The 12,871-nt window shown below is 50.5% G+C and overlaps 1 protein-coding gene across 2 annotated transcripts in view; it reads right to left on the minus strand.

Moving 5' to 3' along the window:
- Nucleotides 1–296: 296 nt before the first annotated feature.
- Nucleotides 297–12,871, minus strand: part of PHF12 (PHD finger protein 12) — a 31,447-nt gene continuing 18,872 nt past the window's right edge. Inside the window, exons 7-15 of one of the 2 annotated variants that reach the window (XM_066979904.1) lie at nt 12,064–12,228; nt 11,233–11,394; nt 9,349–10,165; nt 7,255–7,377; nt 5,727–5,870; nt 4,050–4,148; nt 3,453–3,535; nt 1,731–1,869; nt 297–1,465 (exon numbers count right to left, since the gene is read on the minus strand). In XM_066979904.1, the coding sequence (XP_066836005.1) occupies nt 1,131–1,465; nt 1,731–1,869; nt 3,453–3,535; nt 4,050–4,148; nt 5,727–5,870; nt 7,255–7,377; nt 9,349–10,165; nt 11,233–11,394; nt 12,064–12,228 (2,067 nt within the window). In that variant the 3' untranslated portion in view covers nt 297–1,130. The remainder of the gene's footprint in view (nt 1,466–1,730; nt 1,870–3,452; nt 3,536–4,049; nt 4,149–5,726; nt 5,871–7,254; nt 7,378–9,348; nt 10,166–11,232; nt 11,395–12,063; nt 12,229–12,871) is intronic. The other variant, XM_066979905.1, reaches the window with a different exon arrangement.

A 12,871-nucleotide genomic window follows, 5' to 3' on the forward strand; every position in this document is an offset into this window, starting at 1 on the left:
CAGCCCCGGCGGGAGGAGGAGGAGGAGGAGGAAGAGGAGGGCACGGGGTGTGGGGGGGTGGGGGGTGCTGCGCTGCTCGCACCCGCAGCTGGAGCTCGCCCCCCGGGGCGATGCAAGCTGCAGGGGGGGGCTTTCGGTGGTTGCAGCAGGATGGGTGGAAAAGAGGGTAAAACGGTAAAAAAAAAAAAAGCAGGGCTGGAGGTGTGCAGCCCCCCAGCCTTGAAATGGGGCAAATGAGATCCCCCCCCCCCCCCCCGGGTGGTGGGCACAGAGTGAAGACAGACAGGCAGAGAACGGGATGTGAAGTATTTGTTTTTATATACAGAATACAGGAAAGTTTCTGTAAAGTCTAAAACGTTACAATTACTATGTACAGTGGAGCTAGCTGTTCTGCGGGGGGGGGTGGGGGGGGTGGCGGCTTATAAACAAAAGAGACAGACAGGTTACGACAAACGAGCTGCTACAATAGACAATTTGAGGAACGTCATACCACATGTAGCACTGTACACAGCTTTAAAACATTGAAAATGCCATCACTGATGTATTTACACAGAATCCAACACTTTTCCTTATTCGAAATAAAAAATAGGATGGACACCAGGAAAAGAACTCATTTCTCACTGCCCATAATACACAGTAGCTACTTGTAGTGCAACCATAGCAGGGAGGGATGGGAAAAATAACTGTGGGAAGAAGAGCGCTTCTTTACATTAAATAAAACAATGATATTGTATAGATTTGCTGTATGAAAACTGTATTTCTCTTTTAATATAAAACTATTGTCACTGGCACAAAATAGAACAAGTTTCTGATTATTTTACAACTGCATGGGAACTATCTGTCAGAGAGAGTCCTCGAGTCAGACAGCGGTCGCCCCTCGCTCTGACGCGTCCTGCTCTCGCTGCAGTTTTCCTTTTAAAATGAAATGTATAGTACAAATATATGTGCAAATGCCCCTAAAACTTGAGCAAAAAAGAAAAATTAAAAAAAGTTAAACGTTCTTCATTTCATGCAAACGGCGTGTGAACAGTCTCTGGGCCGACATAGAAAATCCCACCTCGGTTTGTACATTTTTGCATTGCAAGAGTCTGAGGGCGTTTCCTTGCTCCAAAGCTCTCTTCCTACAATTCCTAGGGAACAGAGTTGGACCGCAGCACGGGCACCTGGTGGGGTTTCAGAGAAAGCTTCTCCTCCAAGTCCATGTCTTGTACTAAGGCAGTGTCCCCCTTGGGCTGTTTGGTCGCAAATTCGGTAATGCTGAACACAAACTGCAGGCAGCCCAGCTTGATGTAACTGCCGTGGTGGAGCAGGGCCGTGCCCTCCCAGCCGGCCCCGCTGCCCCCTATCAAGCTGGAGCTGCTGGCTTTGCAGTTGCAGGGTTTCCAATGCTGCCCTTGCGCCTGCGAATTCATCACAGTGGCTTCTTCATGCGGCTCCTCTTCCTGCTTCCTGCTTTTATGTCGCTCTGGAAAAAGACAAACCGACGTCAGGTTCAGGCTGGATGGAGCCAGGGGTTTGTTTTAATCAACGGGGGCTGCTGCTGGGGTGCCTCGGGAGCCAAAACCCTGCAGCCGTGAGGCATTTCAGCAGCAAGGGGCTGACCCCAGGGCTGCAGAGGAAAGGAGAGACCCCCGAGAGGTGCAGCAGCCCCGAGGAGGAGCGACGTGCACCCGCTCCCGTCCCCCTCCGGCAGCTCCCCCACGTGGGGCCGGCCCAGTCTCAACACTCACTTATCACGCTCTGCACTTTGGCAACAATACTGCTGGGAGGAGTGGGCGCCATCTTCTCCGAGAAGTCACATGAATAGAGAACGTTGTCCACGGTCGTCCCATGCTCACTGTAGTTCAACAGCTCGTAATGTTTCGTATTCTGAAATGGGGAAGAGGAGGAATCGAGACACCAGGTCAGAAAGGCTTCTGCCCGCGTACCCACTGGGAGCGCTGAAACATGAACCCCTCCCTCCCTACAGCTGTTGATGGTAAAATAAGAGCACTTAAATTACGTTCTGACTTCGGAGAGCAGCAACCCCAAGCCGGTACACGGCTCACGCTCACAGCACAGCTGCTTTCCAGCGAGGGCTGCTGCCCACGATGCTTCCCAGCAGGCAAATAGGGCCGGGCAGCTTTGAAGAGGAGGGGCTTTTAGCTGCTGCGCTTGAACCAACAGATCTTTTGGAAATGGATTCAAGCTGATTTGTGCGCAGCAAGCACACTGTTTTAACAGGCTAAGTTTGTGCCTAGTGTGGCTTAGTCCTGTGCCTGGCAGGAAAGAGGCGTGCTTCGGAAAGCAGGCACAAGATGATGAGAGCAGTGCCGGTGTGCAGCAGCAGCCACAGGGTAGAGTGGCCTGGATTTACAGGGCTTCCATGAATGCTGAAATGCCAGGAGACGTTACGGTGACATACAGCATGACACAAGCAGTGTTACACCCAGCTGAACTCTGCAGAGGATGTCAACAGCATAGAAGAAGTTCCAGGTTAGCTCACAGGAATCCTCTGACAGCAAGAGCTTGTCCTCACAGGGCTAGGAACTTCAATCAAGTTACAAAAACTTGCCACACAAGGGAAGTTTTCAAGTAACCTGCTAGACTGCAAACACCAAGGCCAGAAGCAGAAACTGCATACAGAGCTAAGCAGGGGAGCTCTGCCTCTTTTTAGAGCAACCACAACCATGGGAAGCTTTCCAGAGTACAGAACAAGTTCAGTGATTCCTTCGGATCAACCGCTGTGAGGAGATGCTTCGGCTCAGATGTAAGATCTGGATCCCATTACCACTCGTGCTCTGTAGCTTGTAGCGCACCGGAGGAGCAGCTAAAGCAGTTTGTGGGTTAATCCTGGATCCTGCACAGCAGCTGGTTGACAAATCGTGACAGAAAAGACTACCTTGCTTCAAAAACTGTTGCCATGCTAAGAGCCATCTCCTGTGGCACTTTTATTGGCAGACCAGTCTGTTCACTTCAAGAACAAACTCATCTCTGGCCTGTAGTTAAGAGGCAACCGTAGACCTCTGTTTACACTGAGAGCTTAACTAAAACTTTAGTTAAATAAGAGGCATGAAGCAGCTCCCTGTTTTGTTCCCGTCGAGGTTCTACGTAGGCAAGTAAAGCTTAGCTTTTATTAGCACAGCTGCATCAAAAGTATCGAACCATTTCCACGATTTTTTTTTTTTCTTCCCCTAGATGCCAGCAGTGACAGTGCTTACTTGTGGTCAGTCTTTGTCCACGAGCAGTTAGCTCAGAGAAATCATGCTGGCAGGGCTCTGTGCTTCAGAAAAGGGTTTGACAGAAAATGCTGACGCAGCCTTCACTGGAGTGAAACCATTCACAGCTCTGGCTCTTACTTTGTAGCCCACAAAGGAGCACCACACAAAGACAACCTGCTGCCTGCATCGCCAGCTCCCACTGCCATGCATGCCAAATGAAAAAAAAAATAAAATAAAGACTCAGGCTCTCACCTCATCGTAGAATATGCAGGCATGTTTGCCGGACACGTAGTTACAGTGACCATAGCTTGTAAGGCACACATCCATATCAGCTCCTGTCAATGGGGAGGACAAAAACGCTGGGTTTATTTCAGGGAAAAAAAAAAAAAACCTGCCAGGCAGCAGAGAACAACAGACAGAATTAAACTTCAATTAGCAAAACAACAGGGGAGCAACTGCCTTTGTCCGCACTCCCAGGACCGCATGAATAATGCTGCGATAAGCCACGAACAAAGTTTCAGTGGGGGAAGGGAGGGTTAGCTGCTACATGAGGCAGGAAGGCTGCAGAGTATTCTGGTGTTGCTGGGCCATTCTGGAGTGCCAAAAGAATCTAAGCAGAGAAATAAAACCCACAAGCAAACCTTAACTCTCCTCTCCATCAGCCGGTTAACCTCTAGGAGCCATCCTGCTGTTACAAAGGTGGAAGATTCAAGTGGATGGGGAGTTTCCGCCATTCTCGTTAGCAAAACGGGTCCCTTTTCTTCAACGCCCGCTTGGCAAACAAACAGGGAGGGCCGGGGAGAACCACCCTGAATCTTAAAAGGTCACGCTGGGGAAAAAGCTACTCACCTGTCCCGATGTAGAGGGTTCGATAGCACATATTGACTGCACCCCCCAAGCCCATCAGAGGATAGAACACAGCCCGGGCTTGCACTTCCTTTCTTTGCGCTGCAAGATAAAGAGAAAGGACTTGAACAATCTTATCAGCTACACAGGCTGCTGGATGCCAGGCTCTCCAGAAAGCACAGATCCTAAGAGGGACGCAGGCAGCTTTGGCCTAAAGGTTTCCCAGCCCTCTAGGAATGCGTGTGGATTAAACATCTTTGTCATCACGGAAAATTGTTCTTCCCAGTAACCCACACAAGCCGTGCAATCGTGGAGCGAGCACAACGGAGCCGTGCTGGGGAGAAGACAAGCTTCCTACCACTAGCTTCTTTCTTAATCTCTCCCACTTTGGGTAATCAAAGACCTGCCTCTTGCTGTAAAAGCACCGCTTTAAAAAAAAATATTGGTGCTGGTGAACATCCCCAACTGAACAGCTGAGATTTCCCCCTTCCAGCAAAGCTGCAGGAAAACCACACGGGTTGAGCAGGGTCCAGGACCGAGTCTCCAGAGCAGCTCCCTGGCAGCGAAGTTCAAATCACACCTTCTCCCACGCCCCTGTTAACTGGGCAGAAAATCGTCTTCTGTAGAAGAGAGATCACGCTCCCGACCCCACAGGCCTGCCAGGATTTCGGCAGCTGCCTTTTGGAGATAAGCCCCTTACGCACGCAGAGCCTCTCCTGATCGCACATCTGGGTGGTAGTTTTGCAGCAAGAGCGCGGTATCAAAAACCAGAACATGAGGATTACAAGAGATTGTTCGCAGAGTCACCTATGTCAAGAACAGTGGTGTTGGACGTGCAGAGCTTAGTACAGCTGAAACACGCAGCCTCCCATCTCTGCACGGCTGCCCTGCACGAGCCCTTTCAGCTGCCCGGCTCTGCTGACTCAACAGGGCTCACTAGAGGTTTTAGATCTAATTTTTATTTCATCAGCAACGCCAAACAGTCAGCTGGATGCATCATCCTGTCCGGAAAGGGCCAGGGGTTAAGACAGCACCAAGCTGCCTTTTGGGAGGCAGGCTGCAAGAATTTCCAGGGCAGCACAGGAAAGCAGCTCGAATCACAGCCTGGTGCTGCGCCCTACAGCAGCCTTCAAAAAGACTGACAAAGCGTTTAGAGAATGCTGCGATGCTACAGCAGGCAAGCGCAGAGTTTCAGAAGAAGGTTACTGATACCAGCAGGCTTCCCAAGACCTTATCTTGGATACTCAGCCCCAGGCCCATAGCAAAGGGGGAGCAGGCAACTGCTCCTGCACCAAGGCTGGCCGGTTAGTGCTTGAGAGCAGATTAAACTGACTGCATGCAGAGGAACAGGAAGACACGATCCCTGTCCAGATTTAGGTGTTAGTAATGCCCACACTGTAAACCAAGTGACCATAAACAAAGCTAATGCCAAACTCAGGTCCGTGGAGATTGTTTTTATTGCTATAATTTGTAAAAAAATAAAAAATAAAAAAATTACACAGAGGGACCTGTAGGAACTTCTGGCCAGTGGATAGCCAGAGCAGGAAATGCAGGGAAAGCAGCCTGAGAGGCGGCACCAGCCAGATACCAAAAGAAGAGGGAAGATCTTCAACGAACAGGCAAGGGAATGCCAGAAAGCTACGGCTCAACCCAAACCGACTGTTCTAGGGCTGCTCTTACCTTCAATGTGGTTTGCCACAGGAGATTGCTGATGGGCACTGACACTGCTTGCCAGAGACTGAGCTTTGGAAGGGAAAAGCTGATGTATTCTCTGCAAGGCCAGAAACTTGATCAGCTGCTCATCCAGCATATTTATCTCAATCTCTGTTAATAAACAGAAAGCAATTAGTCAAGTTATTCACAGACAGGGTGCCATCTGAGCCGCGGTGGATTTAACCGTCCCGTTTCCAAGCTTGCCATTTGCTTCACCAGCAAAGGCTGCCAAATCCTGCAACACAAGAACGTCACGTACAGGCGGTCTGTGCCTTCGTACCAGCATCTCACGTGAGCAGCACGTGAAGAGAGCGTCAGCTCCGGCTAGAAAGCTGCAATTCAGGCAGCAAGCACAAGTTCAGGGCAACGAGGACTGATAAACTGAAAATCTGCTGTTTCAGCTCAGAATCAACGAGTCTGCGGAGGTGGACATTGCCCCTTTTGGCAGCAGCTTGGGTCCTTCTCGGGAAGCTTCATTTCCTAGCCACAAAGGCTGACCCTGTGCTGCAGAGGAAAGCAGTAACCACTTCGAAGCAGCTACACGCTCCTTCTTGAGTCACGCGCTTTCAGAGCGGGGTCAATTAACCAAAACAAGGTAATTCAGACAAGACTTTTAACCAGCTTTAAGGCAGATCTGCTGCTGATAGCTGCGAAGCGTTCCTGTTTGTGAAGCCCCACGGAGATCTGCCTTCTGGTAGCAAAAGCAGGCTGGCCGACCTCTTCTTCACGTCAGCACCAGTTCGAACAGCAGGCAGAAGAAGCAGAGCCACAACGGCCTTTCCCGAGAGCACAGAGGCAGCCCGGCCGAGGGGAGCAGTCGGGGTTCACCCAAGAAAAGAGGGTGACCACGCCAGAAAGGCTCTTGTTCAGAAGCAGGCGCTGGCGACAGCCTGCCGCACTGTGCTGGGTACCAATCTCCTCCTCCTCGAGTCGCTCCGCTAAGACTTGGCATTTCTCGCCAAGTGCAACAAAAGGAAAATAAAAAAACCATTATGCCAGTCTAGGAGAAGACTGACAGAACCAAAAATCAATCGGAAAATTAACGGAGCCAGTAAAGCCTCACGACCCGGGTGACTGCTCGACTGCAAGATGGGGAGCTGTGGGCTTCCTGCGCACAGGGGCTTGGACCCGATGATCTTTCGAGGTCCCTTCCAACCCCTACAATTCTGTGATTCTGTGATCAGGAACCCCTGTGGGGCGCAGGCAGCACCACGGCACGGCAGGGCTGCAGGTTTCTGCATGCGGATCCCACCTGGAAAGCAGCCCGTGGTGATTGTTCCCCAGAAAAGCTTCAGGCAGAAACACTTCATCGGCCTCGCTGCCTTGGCAACACTACGAGCAGGGAAGCGCGTGGTATTTAAGGAAAGGTATATCCAGCCCCTCCCTCACCTGACTGCAACCCTTTCATCTCGGAGCTTCTCCTGAAGCAGAGCCTGGACGCTCGGGAAGCAAACAGGCAGGGCTAGCAGAGACTGAGAACGAACTAAATACTCACCGCCGTCCACAAACGCTTTCAGGGAACTGGTGAGGTCCAGCATAGCTGCGGAGTTTGAAGTGAGTGATGAGGGCAGAGTTAAAGCGCTTCCTATGGATAAGGTGCTGGGACTGACCTTACCATCTACAGAGAAAGATGGTGCAGAGAAGATATGTCACTGTGACGTTCGCGAGACATGCACCCAGCCCTCAGGCTGCTCGCAGCTTCCAAGCTGCTCAGAATGACTAATTCTGCTCAGAGGCACGCTTTGAAAAAGGCCCGAGCTACAGGCCGTGGGCTTTCGTCCCCTCGCAGAAGGATTAGCGCGCGCCTCGAACGCAGGATCAGCTCTCGGGCTCTGCACCTAAATATTTAAGGCTCTGCTCCCCCGTTTGAAGGGGCAGCGATGAGAGGCTGCAAGCGATGTCATGCTACAGAGACCGGGAAGACGAGCACCGAGCCCCCAGCAGCTCCAAGAGCTGGCTAAACCTTTGCCAAGTAGCTGGTCTAGGCCTGAACATGCAGGAAAAAAAAACACATTTGCTGCATCCTTTTGGTTTCTGGACGATTATCGACTGTGGGGTGCAGTGCGCTGTCTGGTAGGAACGTGACAGTCGTTTGCAGAATTTATTATCCACCAAATAAAATCCCACTGCCTTGGCAGTGACCGCGCAGCCGAAAGAGGCGATGGCAAATGCCAGAAAGCAAAATCCCTTCAATGCATGGTCGATACCACTTCTTCTCAAGTTGGTCTGCTTAGAGCTATGGTAAGCCTGAAGCTTATGAAAAAAAAAGGGGTTACGAATCACTGGGATTTTTGTAAATTTGCACCCGCTCCGCAGACCACCATTTAAGATGTAAGTCCACATGCGTCGTGTTAGACGTAGTCTATCTGAACACATTTACGTCTTTCCCAAGAGAAACTGCATCGAAATGACGATTTAATGGGCGTTTTGTAGAACCCAAACTTCACGCTAGAAGAAATTTAACATCTTAAGTAGCTGCAAAATGATGGAGGGTTTGGTTTGCCGTGCTTTTCGAGCCACGAGCAAGAAGCTTCCTACAGCACAGCCCCTCTTCCTCCACCTAAAGGCCCCCCAGCCTCGCACGTCTAAGCAGGGCACAAATTAGCAGCCCTAGGGTGAACTCAGTTTGTTCGGCAATAAGCAAGGAGGCCAAGTGCTCCGGGAACTGCTTCCGAACAGGAGATAAAACCCAGAAGCCGCCCGTAAGAAATCTTTAAGAGAACAATAAAAAGACGCTGCCTGCGTTGCCTGGATCGCTCCACCCAATCCTGCCACTGAGCAAGGAGGACTGCAGAAGTGACGGACAGCTCTGGCGCGTCCTTTCCAGCCACTGCTTCCAACCCAGCCTGCCCAAGGGGGCTAACAGCTTGAGGCTAGAGCTGCTGGGGCGAAGGGAGGAGGAGAAGGCTTTAAGTGAAAGCTTATTCCAGCAAAATTTATGAATTATGGGCAGTTACCCCCGCCCTCACCTATCAACGTCTTTGGCTTGATGGCTTTATACTGATGAATGGGTGCACGCACTTCAGCAGCAAGGCTGTGGGGTGTAACTCGGGACAGCAGCAGCACATCCAGCCCGTAACTGCCCCACGTGAGCAGACTGGCAGGCACTGAACACACCGCAACGTCCAAGCCCACATTTGTCAAGCACCGAGGCTGCGCAGCTGAAGACTTCTAATACCTCCGTACGAGAGGACGCAACCATCACCAGAACAGAGACCAGAGGTGCAAGACGGCCGTTCCGTGAAGGCCTGCCTTGCAACCAGCCAGTCCTTTAGAGCAAACGGGTGGTTTCAGAGCAGCAGCAGAGCAGCCAGCTGTTGAGATGGTGAGACAGCAGGATTTACACCCACTGCTGCTCTCCAGAACCAACTGGATCTATCACCTTGCCTCCTAGGACAGAGTTCCCCGCTCAGATACGTGCATCCCACGGCTCCCATGAAGGGACCTAGGACGGAGGAGACCTAAACTTCCCCCTGCCCTCTACAGAAAGCCATATTCCCCATTAAGCAAGGACATGCTGCTAGAGCCTTGAGGTTAGCTCGAACGCCTTCTCAGCCCTGGGGGCCAGGATCAGCCCTTGGGCCCTTACCTGAAGGTGGTGCTGGTGAACAGAATCTGTTTGTGGACCCAACAGCTGAGATCCCATCTCCTGCAGCCTGGGGAGGGGTGAGAGCCCTGGTGGCAGTCAGAGGGGAGCCCACGGATCGCAGGTCTGCTGTCAGCGGCGGTCCTATCTGCGTCTGCACATTCTTTCTTTGCAAAGTGCTGGTGGTGTCCAGGCTGGCACAGGAGCTCGATATGGAAGTAGGTATACTCGTGACCGGCACAGAACCCCTTTGTGCACAAGAAACGGGTCCTGCGACGTTCTCCGTTTTGACAACGGTTCCAATCGTGTGATTCAGAAGTCCACACGTCGCTGGGGGCGTGAGGGGCCTAGGCCACGTTTGCCGGTGAGACAAAACAGGTATTGTGTTACCAGATCCGATCAGCCTCGGGGAGTCAGTCAACTGTGCCGCAGGCTCGGACGAAACGCCGTAGAAATGAGGACCGTTGACTTTCACGTCAGAGGCTGTCGGCCCATTAGAAGTCCCGCAAGAAGACACCTTCTTGGATTTGTCTATACAAGAGCTGCAGTTGACATCTTCCTGTGACAAAGTCTGCTGGGGTTGCAAGGAGCTCAAGGAATTTTGAGTGGTAATCCCTGAGGTGCAGGATGACATGGAATAGAGGGAAGGTGTGGGTGCCTTGTCAGCTGCCTGGTAAGGGTTGGCGAGTGCGCCGTCTGCCACGATAACAGGCTTAATATCAGCCTTCTCTGTTTGTTCAGAGTCCCAAAGCGAAGTCATCTGCTTAGCAGATAAATGTTTCAATATGCTGCACTGGAGCGCAACAACACTACAGAGCCACTGGGAGGAAGAAAAAAAAAAAGCACGTTAGCTCCATAGGCAGACGGTGCTCCAAGCCTCAGCCACCCCATCGCCCGCCCAGCCCACAGAAATCCAGCTGCCTGACTGCTGCAGACCGCTCAGCATCTGTTCTGGTGCTCATCTAGCACCAGGAGAAGACTTGGTTCAGACGTACACGACTACATCCAAAATTAGGTGGTGTTTATCTCCGTGCTGGGGACAGTACACCGAGGAGCTGAGATTACAGGAGAGGGAAGGTGGCAGGCAACTGCTCCCTCCCAGACATTCCCCTCTCTTCACATTTAAAGCGTTGCAAACTTTTCAGCTAGTTACGTACGTATTTTCCACTGACACAGGCTTCTCTCCAAACAAAACCCTCTAGCTTACTGTTTCGCGCTGGAAAGAAACGCTGATCTACCTCACGCCATTGGGAGCCACCTGCCAAAGCAGGGATGGAGAGCACCTCTTCTTTTACACCAGGTAGAGGACAACCAAAATACTTAAAGTTTTAAACTTCACAGTGAATGTGCCCACACCATATGTAAGAACCCTGCCCGAGCTAACAGGAATCAGACCACAGCACTGATTGCAAAGCAACGTGCCTCCACATTGCTGAACCCAGCAAGAAATTTCATGCAAGACTTGAACGCTCACTCGACCTTGATTTGAAAATCTAAGGCTATCGGCAATAAAAAGCGGCCCAGAAATGTGACGTTAACATACAAAAGTGTCAGAGAGCAGCCTTACATAATCGAAGAGGAAAGTATTTCCCCTCAGCCAGGAAATAAAACTGACATCTAGACAGAAAGCCCTCAACTCCACCGTTCAGACCAGAAGACTACCTCACCACTTTCCTGAAGTGTCAAACGAGGAGCTTTACATTTCAGCTGCAAAGCCAAAACGAAGTTTTAATGGGCAAAAGTGTCAGACCCAAGACAAGCTATCACCTTCAGACGTACGATTTTGAGACCGGTTTCCTAGACAACTGCTCTGATCACAACTGAAATGGAAGAGGACCGTTGTACCGAAGCGACTACAGACAGTCCAAGCATTTTGACTTCATTTACCTCCTGTTGTTCTGTCTGGCTGGCTAAGTGCTCAGTGTTCAAAAGGTGCTTCTGCAAGGGTTCCTCGGGGATCCCGTTACAGATCAGCTCGCCGTCTCTAATTGCTGCAGGCGCAAGTAACGGGGGCGGAAGCCGGTATTGGGACTTTATAGCATCAGGAACCTACATTGTAGAGAAAGAAGATGACACATGAGAACAATTACTCAAGAATGACTAGTTAAATGAAGTGCCTAACCAGCACTGTGCTTCGTGTTTGCAGCTTTGTGACCCAAAGGAACCCTGCAGACAATACATTAGAAGTTTCAAGTGCCGAGTACTTTAATTTAATGCAACTATGCTGAAATTAATAGGTTTCATTCCCTTAGGTCAGGCATGACTTCAGCACAACGTGGTGGCTCCAGCATAAAGAAAGTCATGCAAAGAAAAGGCGAGGTAAGAAGGGAAACGTTTAAAATACCTATATGGCATTTTTCAGGCATTCTGGCAGAAAATGCTTTCTGTGGTTTAACAGGGAACATGCGGCAGCCCAGATTCTGACTCTGGTGCCACCTTCAATAGGTTTGTGTTGTATTTCTCGTGCCTGTGTTAGATTTACAGGCTTGCTTCTAAGAGCTGAGCGTTACGGTTGCTGGAAAAAGAGCTTCTTAAATCCTACACATAGTGAAAACTGCTCTGACTGCCGACTTCCAGACCTCTCACCGCACATTTATTCAGACCCCACCTTCTTCCTCCTGCCCCAACAAGGCGATCCCTATGGGGCACGCTGGATTCCCTTCCAGACTAAAACACGTGCTTGGGGAATTCTGCCAGTACCTACTTGTTTACACTCACCTTCAAACCCTTTCTCTTCACTGACTGAAGAACTCTGCGATTCGGAGGATGTTTCTTATGGATTCGGTTTAAGAAATCCACTTTGACAACATGCTGAGATATGGTATCCTGGAACCGGTCAAATACTCGGCACCGATTACTCAGGGTCAAGTTCTTCTGGTTCAGCTGGGTGATCAGATAATGCCACAGAAGTTAGGGATCTGCAGGTCACTAAGGCACCCTAAGACTCTCATAACGCCTCGTAGCACTGGCAGTACAGCATCAGCTCAGCTTTAGACTATTTGCTTCCTGCGGCACTAACCCTTTCTGTTAAAGGGCACATTGCTGGAGGTGAATACAAAAGCACTTAGAGGCCTCCGAAGTAGCATCAATGCTCTCAGAAGCAGTTTCTCTGGGCACAAGCCCTTTGTTCCAGCCCCCTGTTTCCTGAGTATTTAGTCTCAAGTACAATGCTCTTCCACAAATGAAAGCTCCCGCTTGGAATGAACGCTTTTTGGGTTAAGCATGCAAAGAATTACTTCCCCTATTTGTAGCACTGTGCTGCTTTGTGTCACAGTTCTGGAAGCTCATCTAGATCTTAAGGAGTCCAGTCTGAAAACTAGACAAGCTGCCAGTGAGTCACAATCTGAGCTGTCAGCTTCAGTTACAGGAAGGAGTTCCCCCATCTTTATATTTTATTGCAGAGAGCAGCATCATATTCCTTTGGAGAGCGTGTTGCTTGCAGCAGGAGCTTTACAAGCGTTACAGGGAGCAATAAGAGCTCAGAAGCTGTTTTACATTTGTTGTACTTTGTCCTTTAATGGACCTG

This window comes from Anser cygnoides, chromosome 18, assembly GCF_040182565.1.
Source record: "Anser cygnoides isolate HZ-2024a breed goose chromosome 18, Taihu_goose_T2T_genome, whole genome shotgun sequence".
Taxonomy (NCBI): domain Eukaryota; kingdom Metazoa; phylum Chordata; class Aves; order Anseriformes; family Anatidae; genus Anser; species Anser cygnoides.